The 26,387-nt window shown below is 34.7% G+C and overlaps 1 protein-coding gene across 1 annotated transcript; it reads left to right on the top strand.

Moving 5' to 3' along the window:
- The first annotated feature begins 21,513 nt into the window (after positions 1-21,513).
- Positions 21,514-24,861, top strand: LOC115718831 (probable serine/threonine-protein kinase PBL25). Its single transcript, XM_030647647.2, has 5 exons — positions 21,514-22,064; positions 22,209-22,363; positions 22,471-22,660; positions 22,789-23,177; positions 23,422-24,861. The coding sequence occupies exons 1-5, from the start codon at positions 21,965-21,967 to the stop codon at positions 24,259-24,261; spliced, it is 1,674 nt and encodes a 557-aa protein (XP_030503507.2). The 5' UTR covers positions 21,514-21,964; the 3' UTR covers positions 24,262-24,861.
- The last annotated feature ends 1,526 nt before the right edge of the window (positions 24,862-26,387 follow it).

The following is a 26,387-nucleotide window of genomic DNA, read 5'->3' as shown; positions in this document are numbered from 1 at the left end:
CAATTGCACTACCGTGTTCCCAAAATGTACGTATCACCCTGACCTAAAAGTAGGCTTAACTAACAAATCAAAGAACACGAATTGCCTTTCAAGATTGAGCCTAATCATAACAGGATTAAGAACATTTGATCTAGGATCAACTAGGCGATATTGACTTGAATAGATATAATCATGAAATAAATCATGTGAACCATGCAACATTAAATGTTATTTCTGATCTATATTAATAAGTAAATCTGATTATATTGAAATGAGTTTTATTTAAGGCATAAAACCCAACAGAGCTGGGTTCAGTATGTCGTACCCACTTCTATTGGCCCCCAACTCTCACACAAGGCCCAAAAGAGAGGAATTTAACCTTTAAATAAACAATTGTTATTCATTGAATAAGCCCAAATCTAATTGGGACTAAATAAAATTACTTATGTCAAATTTTATTTTAGCAACCTAGTCCATTTACTTAGTAAAACTTAAATGGGCTTCCTATATGCATCTAAGGCCAATAGCAAAAATATAGGCTCACACAAGTCAAATGATTTGGATGGGCCCTATCATGTTACTAGGTTTACACAGTTCAATATCGGTCCCTTCCGATGCATACTCCATGCATCCAACCTGAGCTTTACTTTAACCAATGCTCTGGAAAGAACATAGCACTTCTCCAAATGCAAGTAAACTCTGTTGTAGATTATCATATCAGTAAAACCCTATGTCTGATAAATCTAGGAAACTTTATTCACATAGTCATGTTTACTTTCCAATGTGTTGACGGCACAATAAACAGGATCAAGTATGTGAAAAGGGTTTCAAATGAATTTATACATTATGTACATATAATCATGAAATAAATCATGTGAACCATGCAACATTAAATGTTATTTCTGATCTATATTAATAAGTAAATCTGATTATATTGAAATGAGTTTTATTTAGGGCATAAAACCCAACAAACTCCCACTTGCACTAATATAAAACAAAAAGTGCGTTTCAAATAATCTCAACACCTTGATATACAAATCAAGTGTAGTAGTAGTAAACTCCTCGTAATAGGATCTGAAAGGTTGAATTAACCACAACCTTTTCTCCACTATTACTCTTCCTTTAATCACAAAATCATTGATAATGTGAAATTCCTCTCTATATGTCTACTCTCTTGGGATACTGGATTCTATATCTTTGGCAACTACTTTTGGTTAATTAGGAAATTAACACTAGTAGTTTAAGGCAATTTGGAATGATGCCAAAAATGTATAGAACTTTCCTTAGACTGAATAAGTACCTTTCCTGCAACCTTAACATTCAGTCCCTCTCTGGTAGACCTAGAGACTTCAGATTTACACTTCTCCAAAATCACTATTCCACCCCCAGAGTAACCACCATCTTATCAGAAAGATTTACTAGCACAAAGGCAAATTTCGAAATCTGATATGGTGTAGTCTAAGAGTTTTAAACATACCCTTATAGACTTACATATAGTTCCTCTTCTTAATCTTAAGATTTACTTGATTGTCTTCCAATGTTCTTCTCCTGGATTAATCTGATACCTACGCATTACTCCCACTCAACAGCAGGTGTCTGGTCTAAGGCATACAAAAGCATATCTAAGACCTCTCACTGTTGATATAAGAAATTCTTTCATGGCTTTATCTTTTCTGGAATAGTTGAGACTTTTCCTTAGATAAATAAAATCTATGTCTAAGAAGTTGTGAAGCTTCTATAGATTGCCATTAGAAAGAAAATGCTTCAGCATCTTACTAAAGTAAGTTGCTTGCATTAGAGTAAGTAATTACCAGGTATACCACAAGCCATAGGTTTAGATAAACTCAAACCTATAAGACTAGGAACAGGAAGTTTTGTTAAGTCCATAGAATAGACTTATTAACTAAAATTTCCTTTTATGTCCTTGTAATAGAAAACTTTAGGTTATTCCATGTGAATGGATTAAACCATAGTTCTATTGGCTTTCTTCTTAGTTTCTTATCTTGACAATCCATTACTTGTTTAAACTCACAATGGATTTTAATCACTAGTGTCTCCCAAGTCATAAGAAGGCGAGTTCCTAGAAACTCTCCCACTACGACAAGGTACCGTGAATTATGTCGAAGAAAACTAAATGGTATTAACCTCTTTGGTTGTGACAAGACAACAGAGGCAGTGGGATCATCATATGTAAGATGATAGAACACTTTTGGAATCAAGAATTAAATATCTCCTTTATTTGCTACTTGTTTTTCAGACTTAGTCATTTTCTTAGAAAAGTAGTATTTGTTTGAACAAACACTTTCTTATCTATTGACAATGGGATGGTCCACCCCTAATCACTTAGAATAGCTAAGAAACCATGGTTAACAGTTCTAGCTTTTCTTAAGATTTTGATTAGGTCATCCTTGAATCTAGTAATGATTTACATTAAGTACCCAACCATTACATCATTCTGAAATTGTATTACCATAGAAGGATTTAGGCAACGACTAGTAACTAATCATCAATATGCAACTCGAAATTTCTGGGGAGGTAAGTTTGGATATAATTCAAAAATCAATTTAATGATCTTTGAGCTGCATATCTACTAACTATTTCTCCACCCCTATCAGTTCGCAAGATCTTTAACCACTTACCTTAATGGTTTTAACCATTGCTAGAAATTAATGAAATATTTAAACATTTCAAATTTCTTCGCATAAGGTATAATCTAGAGTTATCGTTTTAAGAATACAACGAAAAACTCATATCCACCCCTGAATGTACATTCATCTGCGAATGAGATGAACTACTTTCAGTGGATATAGGCATATTAACTCTTTGCAGAGATTGATCTTGTCAAATCCACTATGATCAAGATACAAATGCCATAGATTAAAAAAAATGTGGTAGTGTCTATTGATGACATAGGTTTAGTTACATCAAAGAGTTCTTAGAATACTGCAAGTGGATCCAGGTCACAGAATACCTAACTCATATTCCATACAGTTTGAATCCATTAATAAAAGATGGATATTAAACACTTGAGAAAGTGTAACTGTATTGTATTCTGGAATTAGAAATATAAGAAAATTTCTATTTGGAATTTAAAATTAAAGTCAAAGACTTAAATTTATACCAAAAATAATGAGTAATTCTATCTTGGACCAACACTACTAATACAAACTCTAAGTCAGATTTGCCCATACAAGTAGGAGATTTCTAAGATTGAGAATTTATATCAATTGGGAATAGAATTTCGGGATTATAATCATATGCGTCATTAAATTTCTTAAGAGAAAATATAGAATGACATGAAATGATTTATAGACCATTCATCCAATGATATGTTTTTAAAGCTGATTCGAAATGAATAAGCTAAGAGGAATTAGGATAATTTCGTTTATAAAAAAGAATCCAACGATGCTTCGATTAGCGAAAGACAAAGTAATCTTATTTATGTAATCTTCTTGTTTCATATCGTAAAATACTAGTCTTAGGTGTCATCAATTGATGAACAGCTAGATGTCGCATATACAATATTTATCTTTCGAGATCTAACACTATTATGTATGTCTAATGGTGAAAATCCACTAGGGATTTATCTCATTAGAAAAACAAACATGTTAGACCAACAATGAAGATTCGAAATTAAACTACAACTTAATAACAGAAAATAACATGGTTCAATATAAATTCATACAAAATTCAGAAATTATAAACATATAGCAAGTAGGAATGACTAGTGAAAATACTAAAACATACAATCCTAAATAATTTCCAAGGTTTTCAACAAACTGATACAGTGTCCCGGTAGGCGAGAGTCAAAGCATCATTTATTGAATAGAGTTGTCAGCTCATCTAAAATAGAAACCATTCTAGCAACCTTTTATTCGATCAAAATAAGAATCCAACGTTGTCCCGGTAGGCGAGAGTCAAGGTTATTCTCATTTTATGAGCTTCCACCATTGTTTCATGTTTCATAAGTTTATCTCTAAGTGGTCACCGTAGGGGAGAGTCTAATAGAGACGAAAACTTACAAAACACTTATCAAATGAAATCTTACGGTGTTAAATGCGTTCAACGAATAACCATCCATAGGGGGACGAAGTCTAGCGTCTCGAGGTTATATTGAAAACATTTAACTTTTGTAAGACCAACAATGGAGATCGAATATCTTAATAATAATCAAGCTCATTATTTAAGGTGAGTTGTATTTTCTTTGATTCTCTTTATTTAATCTATTTATTTTAAATATATATTTATTTAAAATTTCCAATTTAGAATGAAAAATTCTAAATATAAATTTTAATTTAATATTTATAAATTTTACTTAGATGGATATGAAAATAACATGTATTTCTTCCATCTTAGTAATAATTTCCAATAAATATTTAGAAAAATATTCAATTTAAGTTGTTACAAAATTAATTTAAATTAATTTACAACTCAAATTTAATTTTCTATAAATATATATTGCATTTCGAAAAATTAAAGTATTTAAGAATACAATTTTCGAAAATGCATGTTAAAATAAAAAATTAATCCTGGAAAAATTATTCTAATTTAATGTTGGCCCAAAATTAATTAATAAAATTAATTTACAACAAAAAATATAATTTTCCTATTTAATTAAATATATAAGAAAAATTTCAAATATTTAAGTATGATGATGAAAATCAACTTAAATATTAATTTTCTATTTAATTAAATACACTAGAAAAATACTTCAAGCAAAAATATCATCTATCTAGATTTTCCTTTGACTAATTAATTCAATTTCTAATAATATACTTTAATTCAATTTATTTTAAATTAATCAATAAATGAAAAAATCATTGATTTAAGTTGATCCAAGAATTAATTAAAATAAATAATTAATTTACAACTTAATCTATTTTTCAAGATAAAATTTGAAATTCTAGCATTTAAGAAATACAATTTCGAAAATTGATTAATAAAATAAAGAAAAAATATATTTTGAAAATTATTTAAATTTAGTTGAAAAAATAAATTTCAACTAAAAATAATTTTCTATTTAATTAAATGTCATGAAAAAGAAATATTTAAGTATGATGATAAAAATCAACTTAGATATTTAATTTTCAAATTAATTAAATGTATTAAATTCAAGAAATAAATAATTAAGTGTAGAGAAGGCTTAATTATTAATCTCTAGTTTAATACTAGGAAAAATATACTTAAAATAAATTGTACCAAAATTAATTAATAAATAATTAATTTCACAATGTATAATATTTCCTATTTAATATTAGAAATAATAAGTAGTCTAGAAATAATTATCTAGAAAATATCTTATTTTACTAAGTATCTTTTCCACAAAATTTGAAAAAATATCTAATTTAAGTTGTATTAGAAAAAATTTAGAACTTAAATATTTTTCAAATTTAAATTTAATTAAATATCAAAAATTAAGTTGTAACCACTTAATTTGAAAATATTTCATTTTAAGTTAATATTCGAAAAGATATTAACTTAAAAAATATCTAAAGAATCTTAATAACCAATGCCTAAAATTCCTCAACTTAATTTTGAAATTTGAAATTCAAAAGATATTCAGATTTTAGTTGGTTAGTTGTAGATAACTAAATATCAACTTAAATAAGAATATTTAATGAAAAATTTAAATTAAGTTCCAGAAAGAATCTAGATGGTTATAATTCTATATTTAATTAAATACAAGAAAATACATATAGTTTAGCTTAGAATAAAAAATTCTTTAAACTATAATTTTCTTAAATTAATTTCAAAATAAATGAAATTAATTATGTTGCTAATCAATTTTATTAGGTTAAACTAGTGTAATTAACCTAGTACAGTCATTCAAATCAGGCAAATGAGCCTTCACAATTAGGGTGGTTCATGTGAGGGGGTGCTGGGTTCAGTATGTCGTACCCACTTCTATGGCTCCCAACTCTCACACAAGGCCCAAAAGAGAGGAATTTAACCTTAAAGTGAACAACTGTTATTAATTGAATAAGCCCAATAACTAAATGGGCCTAAATAAATTCTATCAAGAACTATGATAATTTATTTTAGCAACAACAACCTATATGTATCTATAATCAAATTAAACACATAGGCTCACACAGGCACACTTTGGATGGGTCCTATCATGTTGCTAGGTCATACACAGATGAAAGAAGATTGTAAATATACCTGTTACAAATTATTAACTTGACCAAGGGAGCCATCAGATCATTAGATCTGGCAAAAAGTAACCATGGCTATTTGCAATCAAGTAATAATAGGTTTTGAAAACTTACACATAAGCTAAAACACATACTCCTGCAACAAGGTTAGCTGGATAGTTGGAAGTAGGATTTATTTAATTTTAAATTAATTTTTTTTAATTTCGAAAATAATTAATTAAATAATAAAAAAAATTTCGAAAATTTAAAAAAAATTTGAAAAATTCGAAATTTTTAAAAAATTTAAATTTAAAATTAAACCTACAATTTTTGAAAAATTAGGTTTCAACCAACCTAAATATCATTTCAAAAATTTGCTAACTACTTTTAAATTTTAAATGTTATTTTATAAATAAAAATTAAATAAAAAATTAAAAAAGATAAATAAATATCTTTTTCAAATTTTAAATGTAATTTAAATAAATAAAATAACAAAATTTAAAAAATTAGCAAAATATCTTATATCATTTAAAAATTACATGATTATAAATATCTTATTTTTAAATTTAAAATAAGATAAGATATAATCAAATTTTAAAAAAAAAAAGATAGATTTTTAAGCAAGAAGATAGATACTAATTCTATTCAAATTCAAATTACACTAATATCTTGAATTAAATTTAAAAAATATTAAATTAATTCAAAATGATAATTAGAATTGAATTAGGAATAGTAATAGTATAAATACAAAACTATACCAAAAATCGGAAGTTAATTCCATGAAAAAGCATGAAAAACCGAAGAAAAACAAAAAAAATGTGAACTGTACGGACAGATTTGCGATCGCAGGAAAATATCAGCACAGCCCCGATTTTTTCAAATCTTCAAAAATTCATAACTAATTCAAATAAAATCGAAATTGAGTTCTGTAAAAGGCTAACTTGCTTAATTTTTTCCATACTATCCAATAAAAATAATTCCATAAACAAAATCGCAATTATTTTTCACGAAAATTTACAAACATCAATTAATCATCAAATAACACTCAATACAACATGATACCATCCAAAGAACATACAAACAATCGTTTTAAAGTCCAAATTTCTTGCAAGTAAATCAATTACCATGGCTCTGAGGCCAGTTGTTTGAAATTATTTTACCAGGATCTTAGATCTACTCACAAGTATGTTTATTAACATCCTAAATAAGAACTTTCTAAAACGATAAATTAAACACATATAAAGTTTAAGAAACCTTACATTGGGTGCAGCGGAATAATATGACTCCTTCCGTTCAGATATCTAGCCCTTGATTCCTTTCTGTAGCAGAGCATTATCAATATCTGAACCTGGATCTCTTTCTCTGAATCTTTGATGCTGAAACTCCTTTGCTGATGATCTTTCTTCACGATCTTCCTCACTATGATTGAGGTATCACTTGCTGTGTGTGGGCACTACTCATACACTAAGGATTTCGAAATTCAAGAGGGAAGAGAAAGAAGAAGTGGCAGCTAAAGATAGGGAGAGAGAAAGGCTCAGGTTTTTCTCTGAAGGAAAAATAGAAAATTTAAGTGTAATTTTCCTGAAGCCTTCACTGTCTATTTATAGCATTCCACTAGGGTTAGGTTTGAATTATTTGGCATTAAAATAATGAAAATATCAGTTTAAATTTCCTACAAAAGTGGCTGGCCCTATACTAGTGGATTTGGGCCTCACTTTTTGCAATTTTGCAGTTTTACCTTTTCTGCATCTGATTTTCTCAAAAACGCCAATTTTCTAATTAAACCATTTAAATGCCAATTCTAACTATTTAATGTAACACCCTAACTATCTTAGGCGTATTACGTGATTTTTAAACGTACTGTGCAGCCCGTTGCTAATCAACGAGGTTTATGGAAAAACGTGATTAATTAAAATTTTGCTTTTTCATTAAACTTATAAACCATTTTACAAAAAGTCTCGGGATCCCGATTTATAAAAATATTTACAAACGTAATAACTGTTCAACTTTTACATCAAAATAAAGTCGTCTAACGACAGTTACAAAAATCTCAGCCCTGCTGTCCCGAGGATCGTACGCTCCAGGCCTAACCGCCCCGACATGTACAATCTCATATGCTCGGTCACGGTCCATCAGCAACAGCCTTGCCTTTACCTACACATGAACGTAAACTGTGAGTCGACAGACTCAGTAAGAAAAGCATAATAATATCATACATAAAACTGACTGCCGTGTCCAACACGATACTGAGTCCCGCTACTGCCATGTCCAACATGGTACAGAGCACTACTGCCATGTCCAACATGGTACTGAGTTTTGAACGTTCAGGGGACGGTACTATTGACAAGTATCCTCCTGATCGGTCGAACCGGTCATACTCCGGCTGCTGGTCATACTCCAGCCTGTACCGACGGATAGGTCAATAGCACGGAACCACCAACCGGTGTCGGCTGATCGGTCGAACCGGTCATACTCCGGGTCATACTCCACCTGTACCGACGTGACGGGGTTGGGTGGTTCGAAGCCTAAATACATATCTAATGTAATCTAACGGGCTTCCTACATGCACGCTAAACATGTAAACTACATATGCATACCGTTATACTAATCTTACGGATTCCGATTTCAGTGTGCTGGTCAACCCGACCGGAACCGAAGCCGAACGGCGGACATCGGCTCCTAAACCATAAAAATCACAACGCTATAAGTGACACGCTAAATCACTTCCCGGGGACTAAAACTTGAAACTAAAAGTTTCCCTATCGATAAAAAGCACGGCAATACCCCTAAAAACCCAAAAACGAGGAAAACTAGGGTTCTCGAAAAATCCCCAACCTAGACGGTTGCCCAACCGGAATTCGGTTCGGGAAATTCGAACCCCCATCCGGAATTCCGGATGCTCAACCGAATTCCGGTTCCTCGCGAGCGACAAACATAAAATCTCATAACTCGACCAAATCAACCCCAATTGGTCCCAAACTTTCCAGACCTGTTCTATAGGTCCCAAATGACATTTCTAAAGCATCAAACCTACCCAGAAACCACATACACAAAAATCACCATTGGAGCTCAAGCTTTGAGTTCCAAACTCAAGCTTGAGCAAAACCACTTAGACAGCAATCAAACTAGCTTAAAACCTCTTAAACTAGCATAATATAACCTCTGAAAACAAACAAGAACACCCAGCAACATCACAGAACATAAACACAACATTTTCCTTCAAAAATCATACTTTTTCACATAAAAACCAAGAGCTTGAACAACCTAACTAATCATGCCTCAAACCACTCAATCATCATCAATTAATTATGCTTTGAACCTTAGAAAAATAACAATCAAACACAGCAACAAGAACAGCCACAAAATCTAACATGCAACCTACCATTTTCACACTAAGAACATCAAAAACACAAAGAAAGGTTGAGAACCACTTACAAGCAACTAAGGATCACAAAATCTACACAAGGAGGACTTGAATCACCAAGAAAAATCCTTCCTCCTTGCTGCTCAAAGGTGGCCGAAAAGAGAGAGGCTTGAGAGAGTTTCTTTTTGAAATTTTCTTTCTTTTTTTTTACACTTAGCATAAATTTGTAAAAATAGGAAATAAACTAAAGCCACTTATTTCAATTACTTCAGCCAAAATATAACAATTAACATTTATTTTTTTCAAATAAACAAGTCACTAAAAGACAAAAAGTCATTGGGGCAAAAAGACCATTTTGCCCCTCCTTTCTAAAATCACATAAAAATCACTAAAGGGTATTTTTGGGACATTCTAAATTCCCGGCCATTCCCGACATTCCCAATGTCTAAAACCCGTCCCCAAAATACTAACATACTAAGTTGCGATTTCTAATGAGCCAAACGCCGCGTTCCAAAATACCGGACACCGGAAATGCGAAACATAAAAGCTACTAATGACATCATCATGCATATCAGAATTCCATAAATAACAATGATAAATTATTTAAATAGCTATAAATAATTTCCTGATTAACATAAATAACTGCTAATTTCCAAATTAACTAAGCGGGCTTTACAACTATCCCCCCCTTAAAAGGATTTCGTCCCCGAAATCTAACCTGAATAACTCTGGATATTGAGCTCGCATATCTGATTCTAGCTCCCAGGTGGCTTCTTCCACCTTACTGTTTCTCCAGAGAACCTTGACCAACGCTATGGTCTTATTCCGAAGGACTTTATCCTTTCTATCCAGGATCTGCACTGGCTGTTCCTCATAAGACATATCTGACTGAAGCTGAAGGCTCTCATAACTGAGTATATGAGAGGGGTCTGAAACGTATTTTCTCAACATTGAGACATGAAATACGTTGTGCACTGCTGATAAAGCTGGAGGCAATGCTAACCGATATGCCACTTGACCTATCTTCTCGAGAATCTCGAAAGGTCCTGTAAACCTAGGGCATAACTTGCCTCTTTTCCCGAAACGTTTAATCCCCTTCATCGGAGATACTCGCAAAAACACATGGTCCCCTACTCGGAACTCAACATCCCTACGTTTCGGATCTGCGTAACTCTTCTGTCTGCACTGTGAGGCAAGCATTCTAGCTTTTATCTTCTCTATTGCCTCATTGGTCCGCTGAACTGACTCTGGACCTAGGTATTTCCTCTCCCCTGTCTCATCCAGTGGATAGGGGATCTACATTTCCTACCGTACAACAGTTCATAGGGTGCCATCCCTATCGTGCTCTGGTAACTGTTGTTGTAAGAGAACTCTATCAACGGTAGATATTTATTCCATGAACCCTCAAAGTCCATAACACAGGCTCTCAGCATATCCTCCAATATCTGAATTGTCCTTTCGGACTGACCATCTGTCTGAGGATGGAATGCTGTACTGAATTTTAGCTTCGTACCCATTGCCCGTTGCAAACTCTGCCAAAATTTGGAGGTGAATTTCGGATCCCTGTCCGAAACTATAGACTTCGGTACCCCGTGAAGTCTCACTATCTCCCTGACATATAACTCTGCCAACTGATCCACTGTAAACGTTGTTTTAACCGGCAGAAAATGAGCAGATTTCGTAAATTGATCCACCACTACCCAAATGGAGTCATACATACCCGTGGTCCTAGGTAACCCGACCACAAAATCCATCGCAATATCCTCCCATTTCCATTCTGGTAGGGTTAGAGGCTGCAACAACCCTGCTGGTCTCTGATGTTCAGCCTTGATCTGCTGACAAGTGAGGCATCTCGATACGAATTCTACCAAATTCTTCTTCATACCGCTCCACCAGAAGTACGGTTTTAAATCTTGGTACATCTTGGTGGTGCCGGGATGTAGAGAATATGGAGTAGAATGAGCCTCCTCAAAGATCTCGTTCCTCAAGTCCACACTGTTCGGGACACAAACCCTGGCTTTATACAAAAGCACTCCACTAGCTGACACTGAAAAGTCCTTGGCTTGACCAGCCAATACCTCATCCCGGATCTTCACTAACTCCGGATCTGTCGTCTGAGCAACCTTTATTCTTTCTAACAGATCAGATTGCAGCGTTAAGTTGTGAAGCTGACCTACCACAAATTCAATGTTGGATCTAACCATATCCTCTGCTAGCTGAGGTGAGATCTGAACCATGCTAGCTACTTGCCCGGGACCCTTTCTGCTCAGGGCATCGGCCACTACATTGGCTTTCCCGGGATGGTAAAGGATCTCACAATCATAGTCCTTCACTAATTCCAACCAACGCCTTTGTCTCATGTTCAAATCTTTCTGAGTAAAGAAATACTTGAGACTTTTATGGTCGGTATAGATCTCGCACTTCTCACCATACAAGTAATGCCGCCAAATCTTCAGTGCAAAAACCACTGCGGCCAATTCTAAATCATGAGTCGGGTATCGCTGTTCATAATCCTTTAACTGACGGGAGGCGTAAGCGATAACCCGATCGGCTTGCATCAATACACACCCCAAACCCTGTTTGGATGCGTCACAATAGACCACGAACTTCTCCTCGTCCGAAGGCAAAGCTAGTACCGGTGCAGTAATCAATCTCTGTTTCAGTTCCTGAAAACTAGCTTCGCATTTATCTGTCCAGATAAATCGCTGATTCTTCTTTGTAAGCTCGGTTAGGGGCATTGAAATTTTGGAGAACCCCTCCACGAACCTACGGTAGTACCCAGCTAATCCCAAGAAGCTTCTGACCTCTGTCACTGTCTTCGGTCTCGGCCAATCCCTGACGGATTCGATCTTCCCGGGATCCACCTTGATCCCGTCCTTACCCACAATGTGTCCTAGGAAGGACACCTGAGACAACCAGAACTCACATTTCTTGAACTTGGCGTAGAGTCTATGTTCTCGAAGTCGTTGCAGTACCATCTGAAGATGTAACTCATGCTCCTCTTCTGACTGAGAGTACACGAGGATGTCGTCGATAAACACAATCACACAGATATCGAGGAAATCCTTGAATACTCTATTCATCAGATCCATGAATGCTGCAGGAGCATTGGTTAGTCCGAATGACATAACCAGAAACTCGTAGTGTCCATACCTAGTGCGGAAAGCCATCTTTGGAATGTCCTCCTCTCGGATCCTCAACTGATGATAACCCGAACGGAGATCAATCTTAGAAAAGACCGTCTTCCCCTGAAGCTGATCGAACAAGTCATCGATCCTAGGTAATGGATATTTATTCTTCACCGTCAGCTTGTTCAACTCTCTGTAGTCGATGCACATCCTCATAGATCCATCCTTCTTCTTCACGAACAAAACCGGGCTCCCCAAGGTGACACACTGGGCCGAATGAACCCTATGTCAAGCAACCCTTGGAGCTGAATCTTCAATTCCTTAAGTTCAGCTGGAGCCATCCTATACGGGGCTTTGGAAACCGGATCCACCCCTGGTGCCAAGTCAATCACGAAGTCAATCTCCCGATGAGGTGGTAACCCTGGAAGTTCTTCGGGAAAAACGTCCAAAAATTCCCGAACCACACTGATGTCCTCTGGCCGAATGGTGTCTGGCCGAGTGGTGTCCACCACCACGGCCAGAAACCCTAAGCACCCACCGTGCAATAATTCTCTCGCTGACATAGCCGAGATCACCGGGATCCGAGATCCCTGAACCGAACCCACAAATACGAACGGTTCTTCACTTTCCGGTTGGAAGACCACCATCTTCCTCTTACAATCAATGCTCGCCGAATATTTAGATAGGAAATCCATTCCTAAAATAATATCAAATTCGACTAAGCTCATCTCTATCAGATCAGCGCTTAACTCTCTACCATCTATCCTGATCGGCATAGACCTAATCCACCTATTGGAGATAACCAATTCTCCGCCAGGTAACAGGGTTCCAAACCCTGATTCATATCTATCATAGGGTCTACCCAACTTACTAAAGACTCTGGCCGCCACATAAGAGTGTGTAGCCCCAGAATCAAACAGCACTGAATAAAGCGAGTCGTTAATAAAAATCTGACCTGTAACAACTGATGGGCTGGCATCTGCATCAGCCTGCGTGATCGCGAATACCCTGGCTGGAGTGGGTATCGCTGGAGCTCTCGGTGCCTCTGGCCGGAGCTGGGGACATTCCCTCTTGAAGTGCCCGGGCATGCCACAATGAAAGCATCCCTGCCCCTTGCACTCTCCCCGATGATGCCTTTTGCAGCTAGGGCATTCGGGGTAGGAGAATCGGGTCTCATTACCACCAGGACGACTCCCTCTGTTCTGGTTCCCCCGGAACCTCTTGTTCTGACTCGAGCCGCCGGAAGCAGTGGGTGCCCTCTTCCTCTGATCAATGGCCGAACCACTACTCCCCCTGCTAAATCCTGATGCAGGAGGGGTAGGAGCTCCGCCACTAATCGGAGTACTAGCTGACTCTGACATGCACCCCACTGCGCCCTCAGCTCGCAGTGCCTTCTCCACCATCTGAGCGTAGGTGGTGCTGTCGTCTGTGGTAATCATCAGGTCATGCCTGATCTTGGGATTCAACCCGTCCAGGTACTTCTCCTTCCTGCTGAAGTCGGTCGGCACAATTCCCGAGGCTAACCTCGCCAACCGGTCAAACTGAGTAGTATACTCAGTGACACTCATGTTCTCCCGCTGGGTCAGGTGAACGAACTCTTTCCTCTTGGCGCTTCTGACCGCCTCATTATAGTACTTCGCGTTGAAGAGTTCCTGGAACCTTTCCCAGGTCATGGTGGTGACATCGTGAATCTGAGACACCATGTCCCACCATACCAGGGCATCCTCCTGGAACTGAAATGTGGCGCACACCACTCTGTCGTTGCCGGTGACACCCATGAAGTTCAAGATTCTGGTGATCACCGTAAGCCACTGCTCGGCTTTCGACACATCTGGACCTCCCAGGAATACCGGAGGTGCTTGCTTCCGGAACCGCTCATACAAAGGTTCCAATCTATGGGCCGCCACTACCATCTCGGCACAGGCGGCATGTGCCACCGGAACTGCGGCACTGGAACTGCAGGAGCACCCTGCTGTCTCAACCTCTGAATCTCGAGGTCTTGTTCTTCGATCCGGGCTTGCATCTCCGCAAATCGCAACTCCCAATTCGGGGCTCCCTGATCGGCTGGGGGAGCCTGGGCAGCCTGTGGCGGGTTCTCATCACCCCGACCACGAGCCCTGCCTCGGGGACCTCTACCTCGGCCCCTAGCAGGTGGGGGAAACCGAGCTCCCTCTCCCTGATTCGACCCCACGGAGTTGCCTCGACTCCTGGTAGTCCGCCTGGCGTCCATCTAGTTAGAACCGCCTGCGAAACCAAGAGTTGGCATATCAGGTCGTATTCAAGGCGAGCTTACTAATGCCGCTTAATTTGGAAATTAGAAATGAAACATGCGCCTATTCTACTATCAGGCTACTAACATGCTTCCTAACAGGCTTTTCTTTTTCATAACTGAATAAAATAAACTACTAAAGCAATAAAGGCTTACTGAACCGTGAACCGAGCTAACTGCTGATGATGATTGTACATGTCGTGACGATCTTCGGAAGACAACCTGGCGGCTCTGATACCAAATTGTAACACCCTAACTATCTTAGGCGTATTACGTGATTTTTAAACGTACTGTGCAGCTCGTTGCTAATCAACGAGGTTTATGGAAAAACGTGATTAATTAAAATTTTGCTTTTTCATTAAACTTATAAACCATTTTACAAAAAGTCTCGGGATCCCGATTTATAAAAATATTTACAAACGTAATAACTGTTCAACTTTTACATCAAAATAAAGTCGTCTAACGACAGTTACAAAAAATCTCAGCCCTGCTGTCCCGAGGATCGTACGCTCCAGGCCTAACCGCCCCGACATGTACAATCTCATATGCTCGGTCACGGTCCATCACTTGCCTTTACCTACACATGAACGTAAACTGTGAGTCGACAGACTCAGTAAGAAAAGCATAATAATATCATACATAAAACCGATCGCCGTGTCCAACACGATGCGAGTCCCGCCATCGCCATGTCCAACATGGTACTGAGCACTACTGCCATGTCCAACATGGTACTGAGTTTTGAACGTTCAGGGGACGGTACTATTGACAAGTATCCTCCTGATCGGTCGAACCGGTCATACTCCGGCTGCTGGTCATACTCCAGCCTGTACCGACGGGATAGGTCAATAGCACTGAACCACCAACCAGTGTCAGCCTGATCGGTCGAACCGGTCATACTCCGGCTGCTGGTCATACTCCAGCCTGTACCGACGTGACAGGGTTGGGTGGTTCGAAGCCTAAATACATATCTAATGTAATCTAACAGGCTTCCTACATGCACGCTAAACATGTAAACTACATATGCATACTGTTATACTAATCTTACCTGGATTCCGATTTCAGGTGTGCCGGTCAACCTGACTGGAACTGAAGCTGAACGGCGGATTACTGGCTCCTAAACCATAAAAATCACAACGCTATAAGTGACACGCTAAATCACTTCCCGGGGACTAAAACTTGAAACTAAAAGTTTCCCTATCGATAAAAAGCATGGCAATACCCCTAAAAACCCAAAAACGAGGAAAACTAGGGTTCTGAAAAATCCCCAACCGGCAGACCGGTTGCCCAACCGCGGTTCAAATTCTGAACCCCCATCCGGAATTCCGGATGCTCAACCGGAATTCCGGTTCCTCGCAGGCAGCAAACATAAAATCTCATAACTCGACCAAATCAACCCCAATTGGTCCCAAACTTTCCAGACCTGTTCTATAGGTCCCAAATGACATTTCTAAAGCATCAAACCTACCCAGAAACCACATACACAAAAATCACCATTGGAGCTCAAGCTTTGAGTTCCAAACTCAAGCTTGAGCAAAACCACTTAGACAGCAATCAAACTAGCTTAAAACCTCTTAAACTAGCATAATATAACCTCTGAAAACAAACAAGAACACCCAGCAACATCACAGAACATAAACACAACATTTTCCTTCAAAAATCATACTTTTTCACATAAAAACCAAGAGCTTGAACAACCTAACTAATCATGCCTCAAACCACTCAATCATCATCAATTAATTATGCTTTGAACCTTAGAAAAATAACAATCAAACACAGCAACAAGAACAGCCACAAAATCTAACATGCAACCTACCATTTTCACACTAAGAACATCAAAAACACAAAGAAAGGTTGAGAACCACTTACAAGCAACTAAGGATCACAAAATCTACACAAGGAGGACTTGAATCACCAAGAAAAATCCTTCCTCCTTGCTGCTCAAAGGTGGCCGAAAAGAGAGAGGCTTGAGAGAGTTTCTTTTTGAAATTTTCTTTCTTTTTTTTTACACTTAGCATAAATTTGTAAAAATAGGAAATAAACTAAAGCCACTTATTTCAATTACTTCAGCCAAAATATAACAATTAACATTTATTTTTTTCAAATAAACAAGTCACTAAAAGACAAAAAGTCATTGGGGCAAAAAGACCATTTTGCCCCTCCTTTCTAAAATCACATAAAAATCACTAAAGGGTATTTTTGGGACATTCTAAATTCCCGGCCATTCCCGACATTCCCAATGTCTAAAACCCGTCCCCAAAATACTAACATACTAAGTTGCGATTTCTAATGAGCCAAACGCCGCGTTCCAAAATACCGGACACCGGAAATGCGAAACATAAAAGCTACTAATGACATCATCATGCATATCAGAAATCCATAAATAACAATGATAAATTATTTAAATAGCTATAAATAATTTCCTGATTAACATAAATAACTGCTAATTTCCAAATTAACTAAGCGGGCTTTACAATTTAATAACTATAAATAATTATTAAATAATATTGTCATTTATCATATTTATTAATTGAACCATACAAAGTATCATAATTAACAAATATGCCCCTATTAACTCTTTCTTTACAATTTCGCCCTTACTTAGTGAAAAATTCACAAATAGACATAGTCTAATTTGAGAATTATAATTGATTAATCAAAACCAATTACATGAGTGTTACAAGCAATATTATCTCAACTAGTGGGGGGACCATGGGTCTATATAACCGAGCTTCCAATAAGTAGATCAAGAATTTAGCACTAAAATTCACTAACTTATTAATTCTTCGTTGAATCCACGCATAGAACTTAGAATTGCACTCTCACTATATAGAATGCTCTATATGTTCCACCATATAGACACATCATTAGTTATCCATTGTTATAATCCTAATTTGATCAATTATCCTCTATATGAATGATCTACACAGTAAAGGGATTAAATTACCGTAACACCCTACTATGTATTTTATCCTTAAAACACTTGACCCCGTATAAATGATATTTCAACTTATGTGAAATGAGATCTCCACCATTTATTTTCATTTGGTCAAGCTCGAAGGAGATCATCCTTTGCTTACTATTCGCCAGATAGAAGCTATAGATTCCATGTTTATGCTAGCGCTCCCACTCAATTGCACTACCGTGTTCCCAAAATGTACGTATCACCCTGACCTAAAAGTAGGCTTAACTAACAAATCAAAGAACACGAATAGCCTTTCAAGATTGAGCCTAATCATAACAGGATTAAGAACATTTGATCTAGGATCAACTAGGCGATATTGACTTGAATAGATATTACGGTAAGTTTAATTAAATCTAAGTCAAAGTTCAATATCGGTCCCTTCCGATGCATACTCCATGCATCCAACCTGAGCTTTACTTTAACCAATGCTCTGGAAAGAACATAGCACTTCTCCAAATGCAAGTAAACTCTGTTGTAGATTATCATATCAGTAAAACCCTATGTCTGATAAATCTAGGAAACTTTATTCACATAGTCATGTTTACTTTCCAATGTGTTGACGGCACAATAAACAGGATCAAGTATGTGAAAAGGGTTTCAAATGAATTTATACATTATGTACATATAATCATGAAATAAATCATGTGAACCATGCAACATTAAATGTTATTTCTGATCTATATTAATAAGTAAATCTGATTATATTGAAATGAGTTTTATTTAGGGCATAAAACCCAACAAGTTGTTATCTGTTCTTGCTAACTTTAATTTGCAGGTACTTTGTGTTAAAAAATATTTTGTTCATCTAAAGTGCCAAAGGGGGAGATTGTAAAGTCTTTTTTTGGCAAGTTAGTTGACAAAATATTTTTTCTTTTATGGTAAGATTCTTGTGCAATCAAAACCGATTTCTTACCTTGTTTATTCGGATTGTAGTTGCTCTTTTCCTTGTTAGGAAAGTTGCACTTTTCAGCTGGACTTTCTTTTATTTGGAAACTTCTTAAAAGAGAAGCAATTCTCTTTTGGAAAGTTGTCTTTTTTAGGGAAACTTTGATTATTGCCTTTTCCTTATTGATTTCGATTGTATCTTTATACAATCAGAATATCTAATCTGCTTTTGGCAGGAATCAAGCATTAATAGAGGATCAGACCCGATTATAGCAAGTTTCCCGTTTCTGGTCTGATCTGCTGCGTCAGCATCCGGATTTGATGCTGCAGATCGTGTTTCTTTTGGAAAGTTTTTGTACAGCTGCTAATTCGAGCTTGTGGTTGCCTCTTTGGTTTCTATGGTCTATAAATAGAGCCTAGAGAGCAACCATTCGAATTACCTCTTCCACTATTCATTTTTTTGCATTTATCTTTTGAGAGAAGAGAGTGTTTCTTTGTTTTGTGAGAGCCTAGTTGTTCATCTAGGTTCTAGTTGTTCTATTTCTGTTCTTACTCTATCCTAGAGGTTGTGAAGAACTACTTGACTGAAAAAGAGATTGGTCTTCGGGAGAAGACTTGATAAAGCCTTACTTCGGGAGGAAGTAAGCACTTGGTCTTCGGGAGAAAACTTGTTGAAGCCTTACTTCGGGAGGAAGTAAGCACTTGGTCTTCGGGAGAAGACTTGTTGAAGCCTTCCTTCGGGAGGAAGTAAGCACTCACACTTCAAAGACGAAGGGAGTTCGGGCTTGAAGGTGTTTCAAGAAGTCAGATTCATAAAGTGGATTACAAAGGATTGCGACAATACTTTAGAGGGAGTCTAAACTTGTTTAAGTCAATTGTCTTTGTAATTTTGATACTTTATTAATTGATTTCATTCTCTGGGCGTGGCCCCGTGGACTAGGAGTGTTCGGGAGAACACTGATACCACGTATAAATCTCTTGTGTCAAGTTATTTATTTTTCTGCAAATTTTTTATATTCTGCCTGTTCAGTTTTGATGTAGCAGAATTACTTTCTGCTGCTGCAAACGCGTACATTTTTTATATTTTCTTATATACAACTGACATTTGCAAAAACACGGTTTTTCATAGTCTATTTGTACTATGTTTATTTTATCTTTGTTGCATTAGTTATATTTATATTTATATTTATATATTTTCTACACGCAGTAATTTAATAGTTTTGTTTATTTTTATAAGTGTATTGTAGTAATATATGTTTTTTTTGACATTGATAATATTGTTTTTATTATTGCCTCTAATTTTGAAAAACTCTATTTTTAATGAACAAGTAAACATTAATCATCAAATGTTTTACTTTAAGCATATATTTGTTAATATAAGCTTTTTCATTTTTACACTTCAAAACAATTTTTTTTTTTTTTTGCATTTTTACGAAATTCTACATAGAAACTCATATTGCAACTAGTGCTGCAACCTAAATTGCAACAAAAAATCGTATAGAAATCCCTATTGCAACTAGTGTGCAACCATTTTAGAAACCCAAACTGTAAATTTGAAAAAAAAGTTAAAAAAAATAGTATATGAGGTAATTTCCCTTGTTAATATTTATAAACATTTATAAGGTTAGTAAATATATATGTATATTTTTTTGGGTGATTCTACAATGCACCCCTTAGAATGGATGTACTGATGCACTCTCTACTTGTTTTGGCATCTTAAAAAAAAATTAGTCCAATTTTTTTTCATATTCATGTATGTTATAGCTATTTAAGATATCCTACAAAATTTTGAGAAATTTAGAATAATTTATAATATAGAAAATAATGTTCAAACAGTCTAGTTTACACGCATATAAAATAAAATAGTCACGCGTGCAATACACTGCTTGAACGCAATTTTCGGCATATAAAACTTTTTCGAATTTCTTAAAATTTTGCAGGATGTTTTAAATAGCTATAATTTACATGACCAAGAGAAAAAATTTGACTAAAAAATTATTTTGAATGCTAAAACAAATAGATATGTATAGATGTATCTTTTTTTTAAGGGGTTTATTATAGTATTTCCCTATTTTTTTTAATTAAATTTAAATTAACAAATCTCATTATATTCGTATAAATGACGTTTATTTTCCCTTTTTGAAAATGAATGGATTTTTGGCTCAATTTGAATACGATATGTGTTACATTATAATGATTTTTTTTTTATATTCAGTTTTGTATATAATTAATGAGCAAGGATTTCCAATTTAAGAATGTTTTAATGTATGCTAATTAATGCATTTAATGAGAACAATATATATTTTTGAAAGTTGTATGCTAATTGTATGCAATTATATTTCTTTTTTTTTTTTTTTTGGCATATATAATGTAATATAGTAACTTTACTAGTATACTAATAAAAAATTCCTTTTTTATTTCGTGTCTAGGTTACTTAAGTTACTTTGGACCTGCATCTAATTTTCTTTCTCCATCCTAAAGAAAAAAAATTATGTCGTTTTGGTAATACTATGGCCGTCTGGAAAGCCGTTTTCCCACCCAATTTGAGAGTGAGCGTACGTAATTTTGACGTATTAATATTACACAGCATATTTAAGATAAATTGAATTAAATGAAACAATAAATTATGGAATGACAAATGGAAATTGGGTGGAGTAGGGTAATATAGAGATGAAATACAGGTGTTGAGTCAAAATTATGCTTAAAATAACTTTGCATTTAGGCTCTATAGAGTTGGATGAACACCCTCCATATATAGCTCTCTTTAACCCTATATATGCTATTACATTATTTATATGCAACAAACTACAAAGTTGTAATTAATCTTCTCTCTCCTCCATTCCATAATTACGGAACTCCCAATTTTATTTATATATATATGTATATCAGTTGATTGATCCATCTTGATTCTCGATCTCCAATCATTCCTACCCAATAAACCTCCTCAAATGTCCACTCAATTATCTCCCTCATTTTTCTCCACGAACTCTAAGGAAAACTCTCTCATTTCCTTGCACCAAAACAATAATGGTCTCATTCTCTCTCCTTAACCATTTTCTTCTTTCCCTCATTCTGGTTCCTAAAAGCTTTACCCACCCGTGGGGTCCCTTCAATACACCTTGGGGGACCCTTCGTTAATGGGATTTTCTGAACTCAAAAACTAAATTGCTTGTAAACTAATTAATAAATTAATATATTTTCTGTGTCTTAAAAGAGAAAGAAAAAATAAAAGGGGTCGTAGAAATGAGTTGTTTTCCGTGTTTCACATCCCAGAGGAGTAAGAAATCGAATTCTAGAAATGAGAATGGTGAATCACGTGAAGTTAGAGGTGAAAAATCACCTGGTAAGCTCTCTCCTAATTAAATTGTATTAATTAATTGACAACGCACGCAATCTTTGCATGCATGCATATGGTAGATAATACTGGCCTGGGCTTAATTAATATTTTGCTTGTATATATGCTTAATTGTTTTTTTGTTAATAACAGAGAACAAGAAAGAAGAAGAAGATAAATATATCAATGCAAAGAATTTTACATTCCGTGAGTTGGCAACTGCGACAAAGAACTTTCGGCAAGAATGTCTTTTAGGCGAAGGAGGGTTTGGAAGAGTTTATAAGGGCACAATTCAAGCTACCGGACAGGTTTTAATAATTCAACTTTTTTTAAAGTTAATAATTGCAAAAAATTATATTACATATAAAAAAAGTTCATTTTGCAAAATGAAATTAACGAATAACATTTTGTATAGGTTGTGGCTGTTAAGCAACTCGATAGAAATGGAGTGCAAGGGAACAAGGATTTTCTATCAGAAGTTTCAACTCTAAGTCTCATACATCATCCAAATTTAGTCAATCTTATTGGGTATTGTGCTGATGGAGATCAAAGACTTTTGGTGTATGAATACGTGTCTGGGAGATGTTTAAACAATCATCTTCTTGGTACCCTTCTTTTGCTATAGAATCAGTATTTTAATTTCTTCTGTTTGTGTGTATATATATATATATATATATACATATGATTAGTTTATTTTAATTAGTATTGACCTCAGTTTCTGTGGTTTTGGCAGATAGGGAACCAAATCAGAAAGTATTAGATTGGTTTACAAGGATTAAAATTGGTTATGGAATAGCAACAGGGTTGGAGTACTTGCATGAAAAAGCTAATCCTCCAGTTATATACCGTGATTTAAAGTCCGCAAATGTGTTGTTAGATGATGACTTGAACCCCAAGCTTTCTGATTTTGGATTGGCCAATCTTGGAGGTGGTGGTGATGCGCATATATCATCAAGGGTTATGGGTACATATGGCTACTCTGCCCCAGAGTATACTAGAGGTGGTCAGCTCACACTGCACTCTGATATATACAGTTTTGGAGTTGTTTTTCTTGAGCTCATTACTGGAAGAAGAGCTATTGATACTACAAGACCAAACGATGAGCAAAATCTAGTTTCATGGGTAACTATACCATTTCACATTCTCTCTGTTCACTATTCTAAATTTACAGTGTTTGACAAAACCATATCTTTTAAAGTCACTTTTGCACATTCTTTGCAAAATAGCTTCCAAACACACTTGACACCCTATATTGAAGGTCATTTTGCGAAATGTCAAAAAGGAAAGGAAAAGAAAATTTTGTTTTCACATATTATTTATCATGTTTTATACAAATTTTATGTCATTCATGTGTGTTTTTGAGCAGGCGCAACCCTTCTTCCGCGATCCTAAGAAGTTCCCAGCAATGGCAGATCCACTTCTTGATGGGAAATTCCCAGAAAAGGACTTGAATCAAGCTGTTGCAGTAGCTGCAATGTGCCTGCAAGAGGAACCATCAGCTCGTCCTCTCATTAGTGATGTTGTAACAACTCTAAGTTTCCTTTCTACAACACCTGTTGAGTGTAGCCCTGCTCTTATTCCTACTCCTCCTGAAGAAGCTTACGAAATTTTGGACACTGAAACGAGTTCAAAGCCTCAGGTAACATGTAATGAAAAGGGTCGGGAGACTAACAATTCAGATCATCGTGAGAATGGTGATCAGGGTTCAGAAAGTGAAGACAATGACAGCTCAGAATATGAAGATGAGTGCGAAGATCCTGGCAAAGAAACTGTTAAACAAGTTGAACAATTCTCTCAGTCATACAGATCACCTCACACAAGAAGTGCTTCATCAAGCTCAAAAAGCAGCTCTGGATCAAATGAGGGAAGTGTTTGTTCAAGTTACAAAAGCAGCAAAAGATCATCATCAAGTCGCAGCAGAAGCAGCAGCAGCAGCGGATCCAATCGCGTTTCTTCTTCTGCTTCAAGCAGTAGAAAATCAAGTGAAGAAAGTATTTCTTTTGACCTAAAAGAAAACATGGAATCCTTAACGAGAAGCAACACAAAGGGATCAAGGAATGGAAGTTTTACTGCTGATCAGAGCGAACACTTCTCGTTTAGGCGCAATGACAGCATTGACAGTGTGGGATCACATGGTAGAAGTGAGTGTCTAGAGCAATGCTACAGCATAGGATCATCACAAGATGGAATAATTTCTTCACACTGATAACAAACAAAATATTTTATATCTCCATGAAGTCATCATAGTTGGACTTGGTATTTTCTACTAAGCCATGTCAGATCTTTTACCTTCACTAAAAGAAAATCAACACACATTCTTTATTTAAGAAAAACAATTTACAATGGTTGGTTGGTACGTACCTCTTTGAGCTACTTTGGTCGAGGGAGAAGGCTTCATGATGAGGTTCTCTTCTAGTATTCATTTTGATGGTTTTTGAATCCATGGATTTTTGTATGTTCTTTTATTGAAAGAAAGAGAAAAATTATAAGCTTAGAAAGCAGCACTTATATATTTTTTAATTCCTTGTAATCATAAGAGTTTGTATGACTACTACCCTAAGAACTATGCCAGAGAGACTAGACAAAGAAATGCACAAGGTAGTATGGTGTGACTCCTTGAAGGAATGGGCTTCTTGTCTTTTTTATTTTATTTTAGCATATTGTGAATATTTTATGATCATTGTGTATTAGTTGATGAATTGGGTACTTATTCCATGGATTAATTGCTGAAATTTTCCATGTGAATCAAAGCTAGATATATTCATAATTTTCAGAAATAAAAAGGTGATGACAAATTATCATGTCCAAGTTGTTAGAAAATTATGTATATATTATCGAATGTCATTTTTATTTTATGTTTCATTTATCATTTATTAAAATTAACGTGGCGTTTGGTAATAATTTTTTAATCATTTTTTTGTTTATAAAATTAGATAAATGAAAATATTTTTTGAAAATATATTCTATAAAATTATTTTCACTTTTTAATTGAGAATTAAATTTTTTTTTTTGAAACTGAGAAATTCCATTAAAAGGCATCAAGCCAAAAGATCGGGATGCAAAAGATAGGCAAATTATTTTTACTTTTTAATTTTTTAATTGAGAATCAAAATTTTAAGAACAAAAAAAAATCACTTTCAATATTTATTAATTCACGCATAATATAATTATATTAAAAAATAAAAAATAATATAATTGTATTTTATTTATATTTTAAAATCAGTTATATTTAAATACACAAAATTATATTTTAAAGGAATTTTTTTTTTTACATCCCAAAAATTTCTAAAGACACTCTATTTTAATAATTTTTATTTTATATAAAATTTATATTTTTAATTGTAATAAATTTTTTTAACTTTTTTCTTCCAATTTATATTTTTAAAAAATATACTTATCAAATAAAAATAAATTACATTTAAATATTATGACAAAAAAAATTAAAATAAAAAATTATACGAAATTTTCTTAGAAAAAAAAAATATATACATAATTTAGAAAAAACTATGAAAATGAAATCAAAATAAGTATTGAAATTAACATAAAATAATGTAGGGAATTTTTTTTAAAAAAAAACTATTAAGAGTAATTTTTAAAAATTATTATAGATTATATTTTTTAAATAATGAGATGTATTTATTATTTTATGGGGTGCAAATAGAACTTTTAATTGATTTCAGATTTGTATTCATATCAATATAACTAGAAAACAAACCGCGCTTCGCGTGCGGTTATATTTTGTTTAGTAATAATTAAGTCATAAAATTATATTAAATTTCAAATTTTTAATATTTCTTAATACAATTTTTGTTTTAATAGTATGAGTAACTTTTCTACTAATTAAATCTTCAATTTTTACAATTGATAACACAAGAAAAATAAATTAATATTGTAGAGTCTTTTTTTTCTAATTATTTTTAACTCAAATAATTTTATTAATTAATTTATTATAAATATATATTATTATGTGTAGGGGCGGAGCCTAGATGAAAAATTAGGGGAGGCCAAATTGTATTTTATTTAAGTGATAAATATTTCAAAATATATTATTAAATTCATGATTAAAATAAAAATACAAAACGTCTCTCTTGCATATTACGTAAGTTACCTATAAGTGAATTTACACTAAAATTTTCAGTAATTTTTTTTTTTGAGTCATTTGCGGCATAAATATTTAAATTTAATTCTCAGTTACAGATAAATATTTAAATTTAATTCTCAGTTACAGATAAATATCTAAGTTTAATTTTTGACAGTAATAATACCTAAATTATATTTCTGAAACTTTCGTAGGTACCTGATCGTTAAGTGTTAAGTCATGATCCACGTGTT

This window comes from Cannabis sativa, chromosome 2, assembly GCF_029168945.1.
Source record: "Cannabis sativa cultivar Pink pepper isolate KNU-18-1 chromosome 2, ASM2916894v1, whole genome shotgun sequence".
In the NCBI taxonomy this organism is placed as follows: Eukaryota; Viridiplantae; Streptophyta; class Magnoliopsida; order Rosales; family Cannabaceae; genus Cannabis; species Cannabis sativa.
Note: the sequence above shows the minus strand (reverse complement) of the source record. Positions and strands in the feature narration are given on the sequence as shown.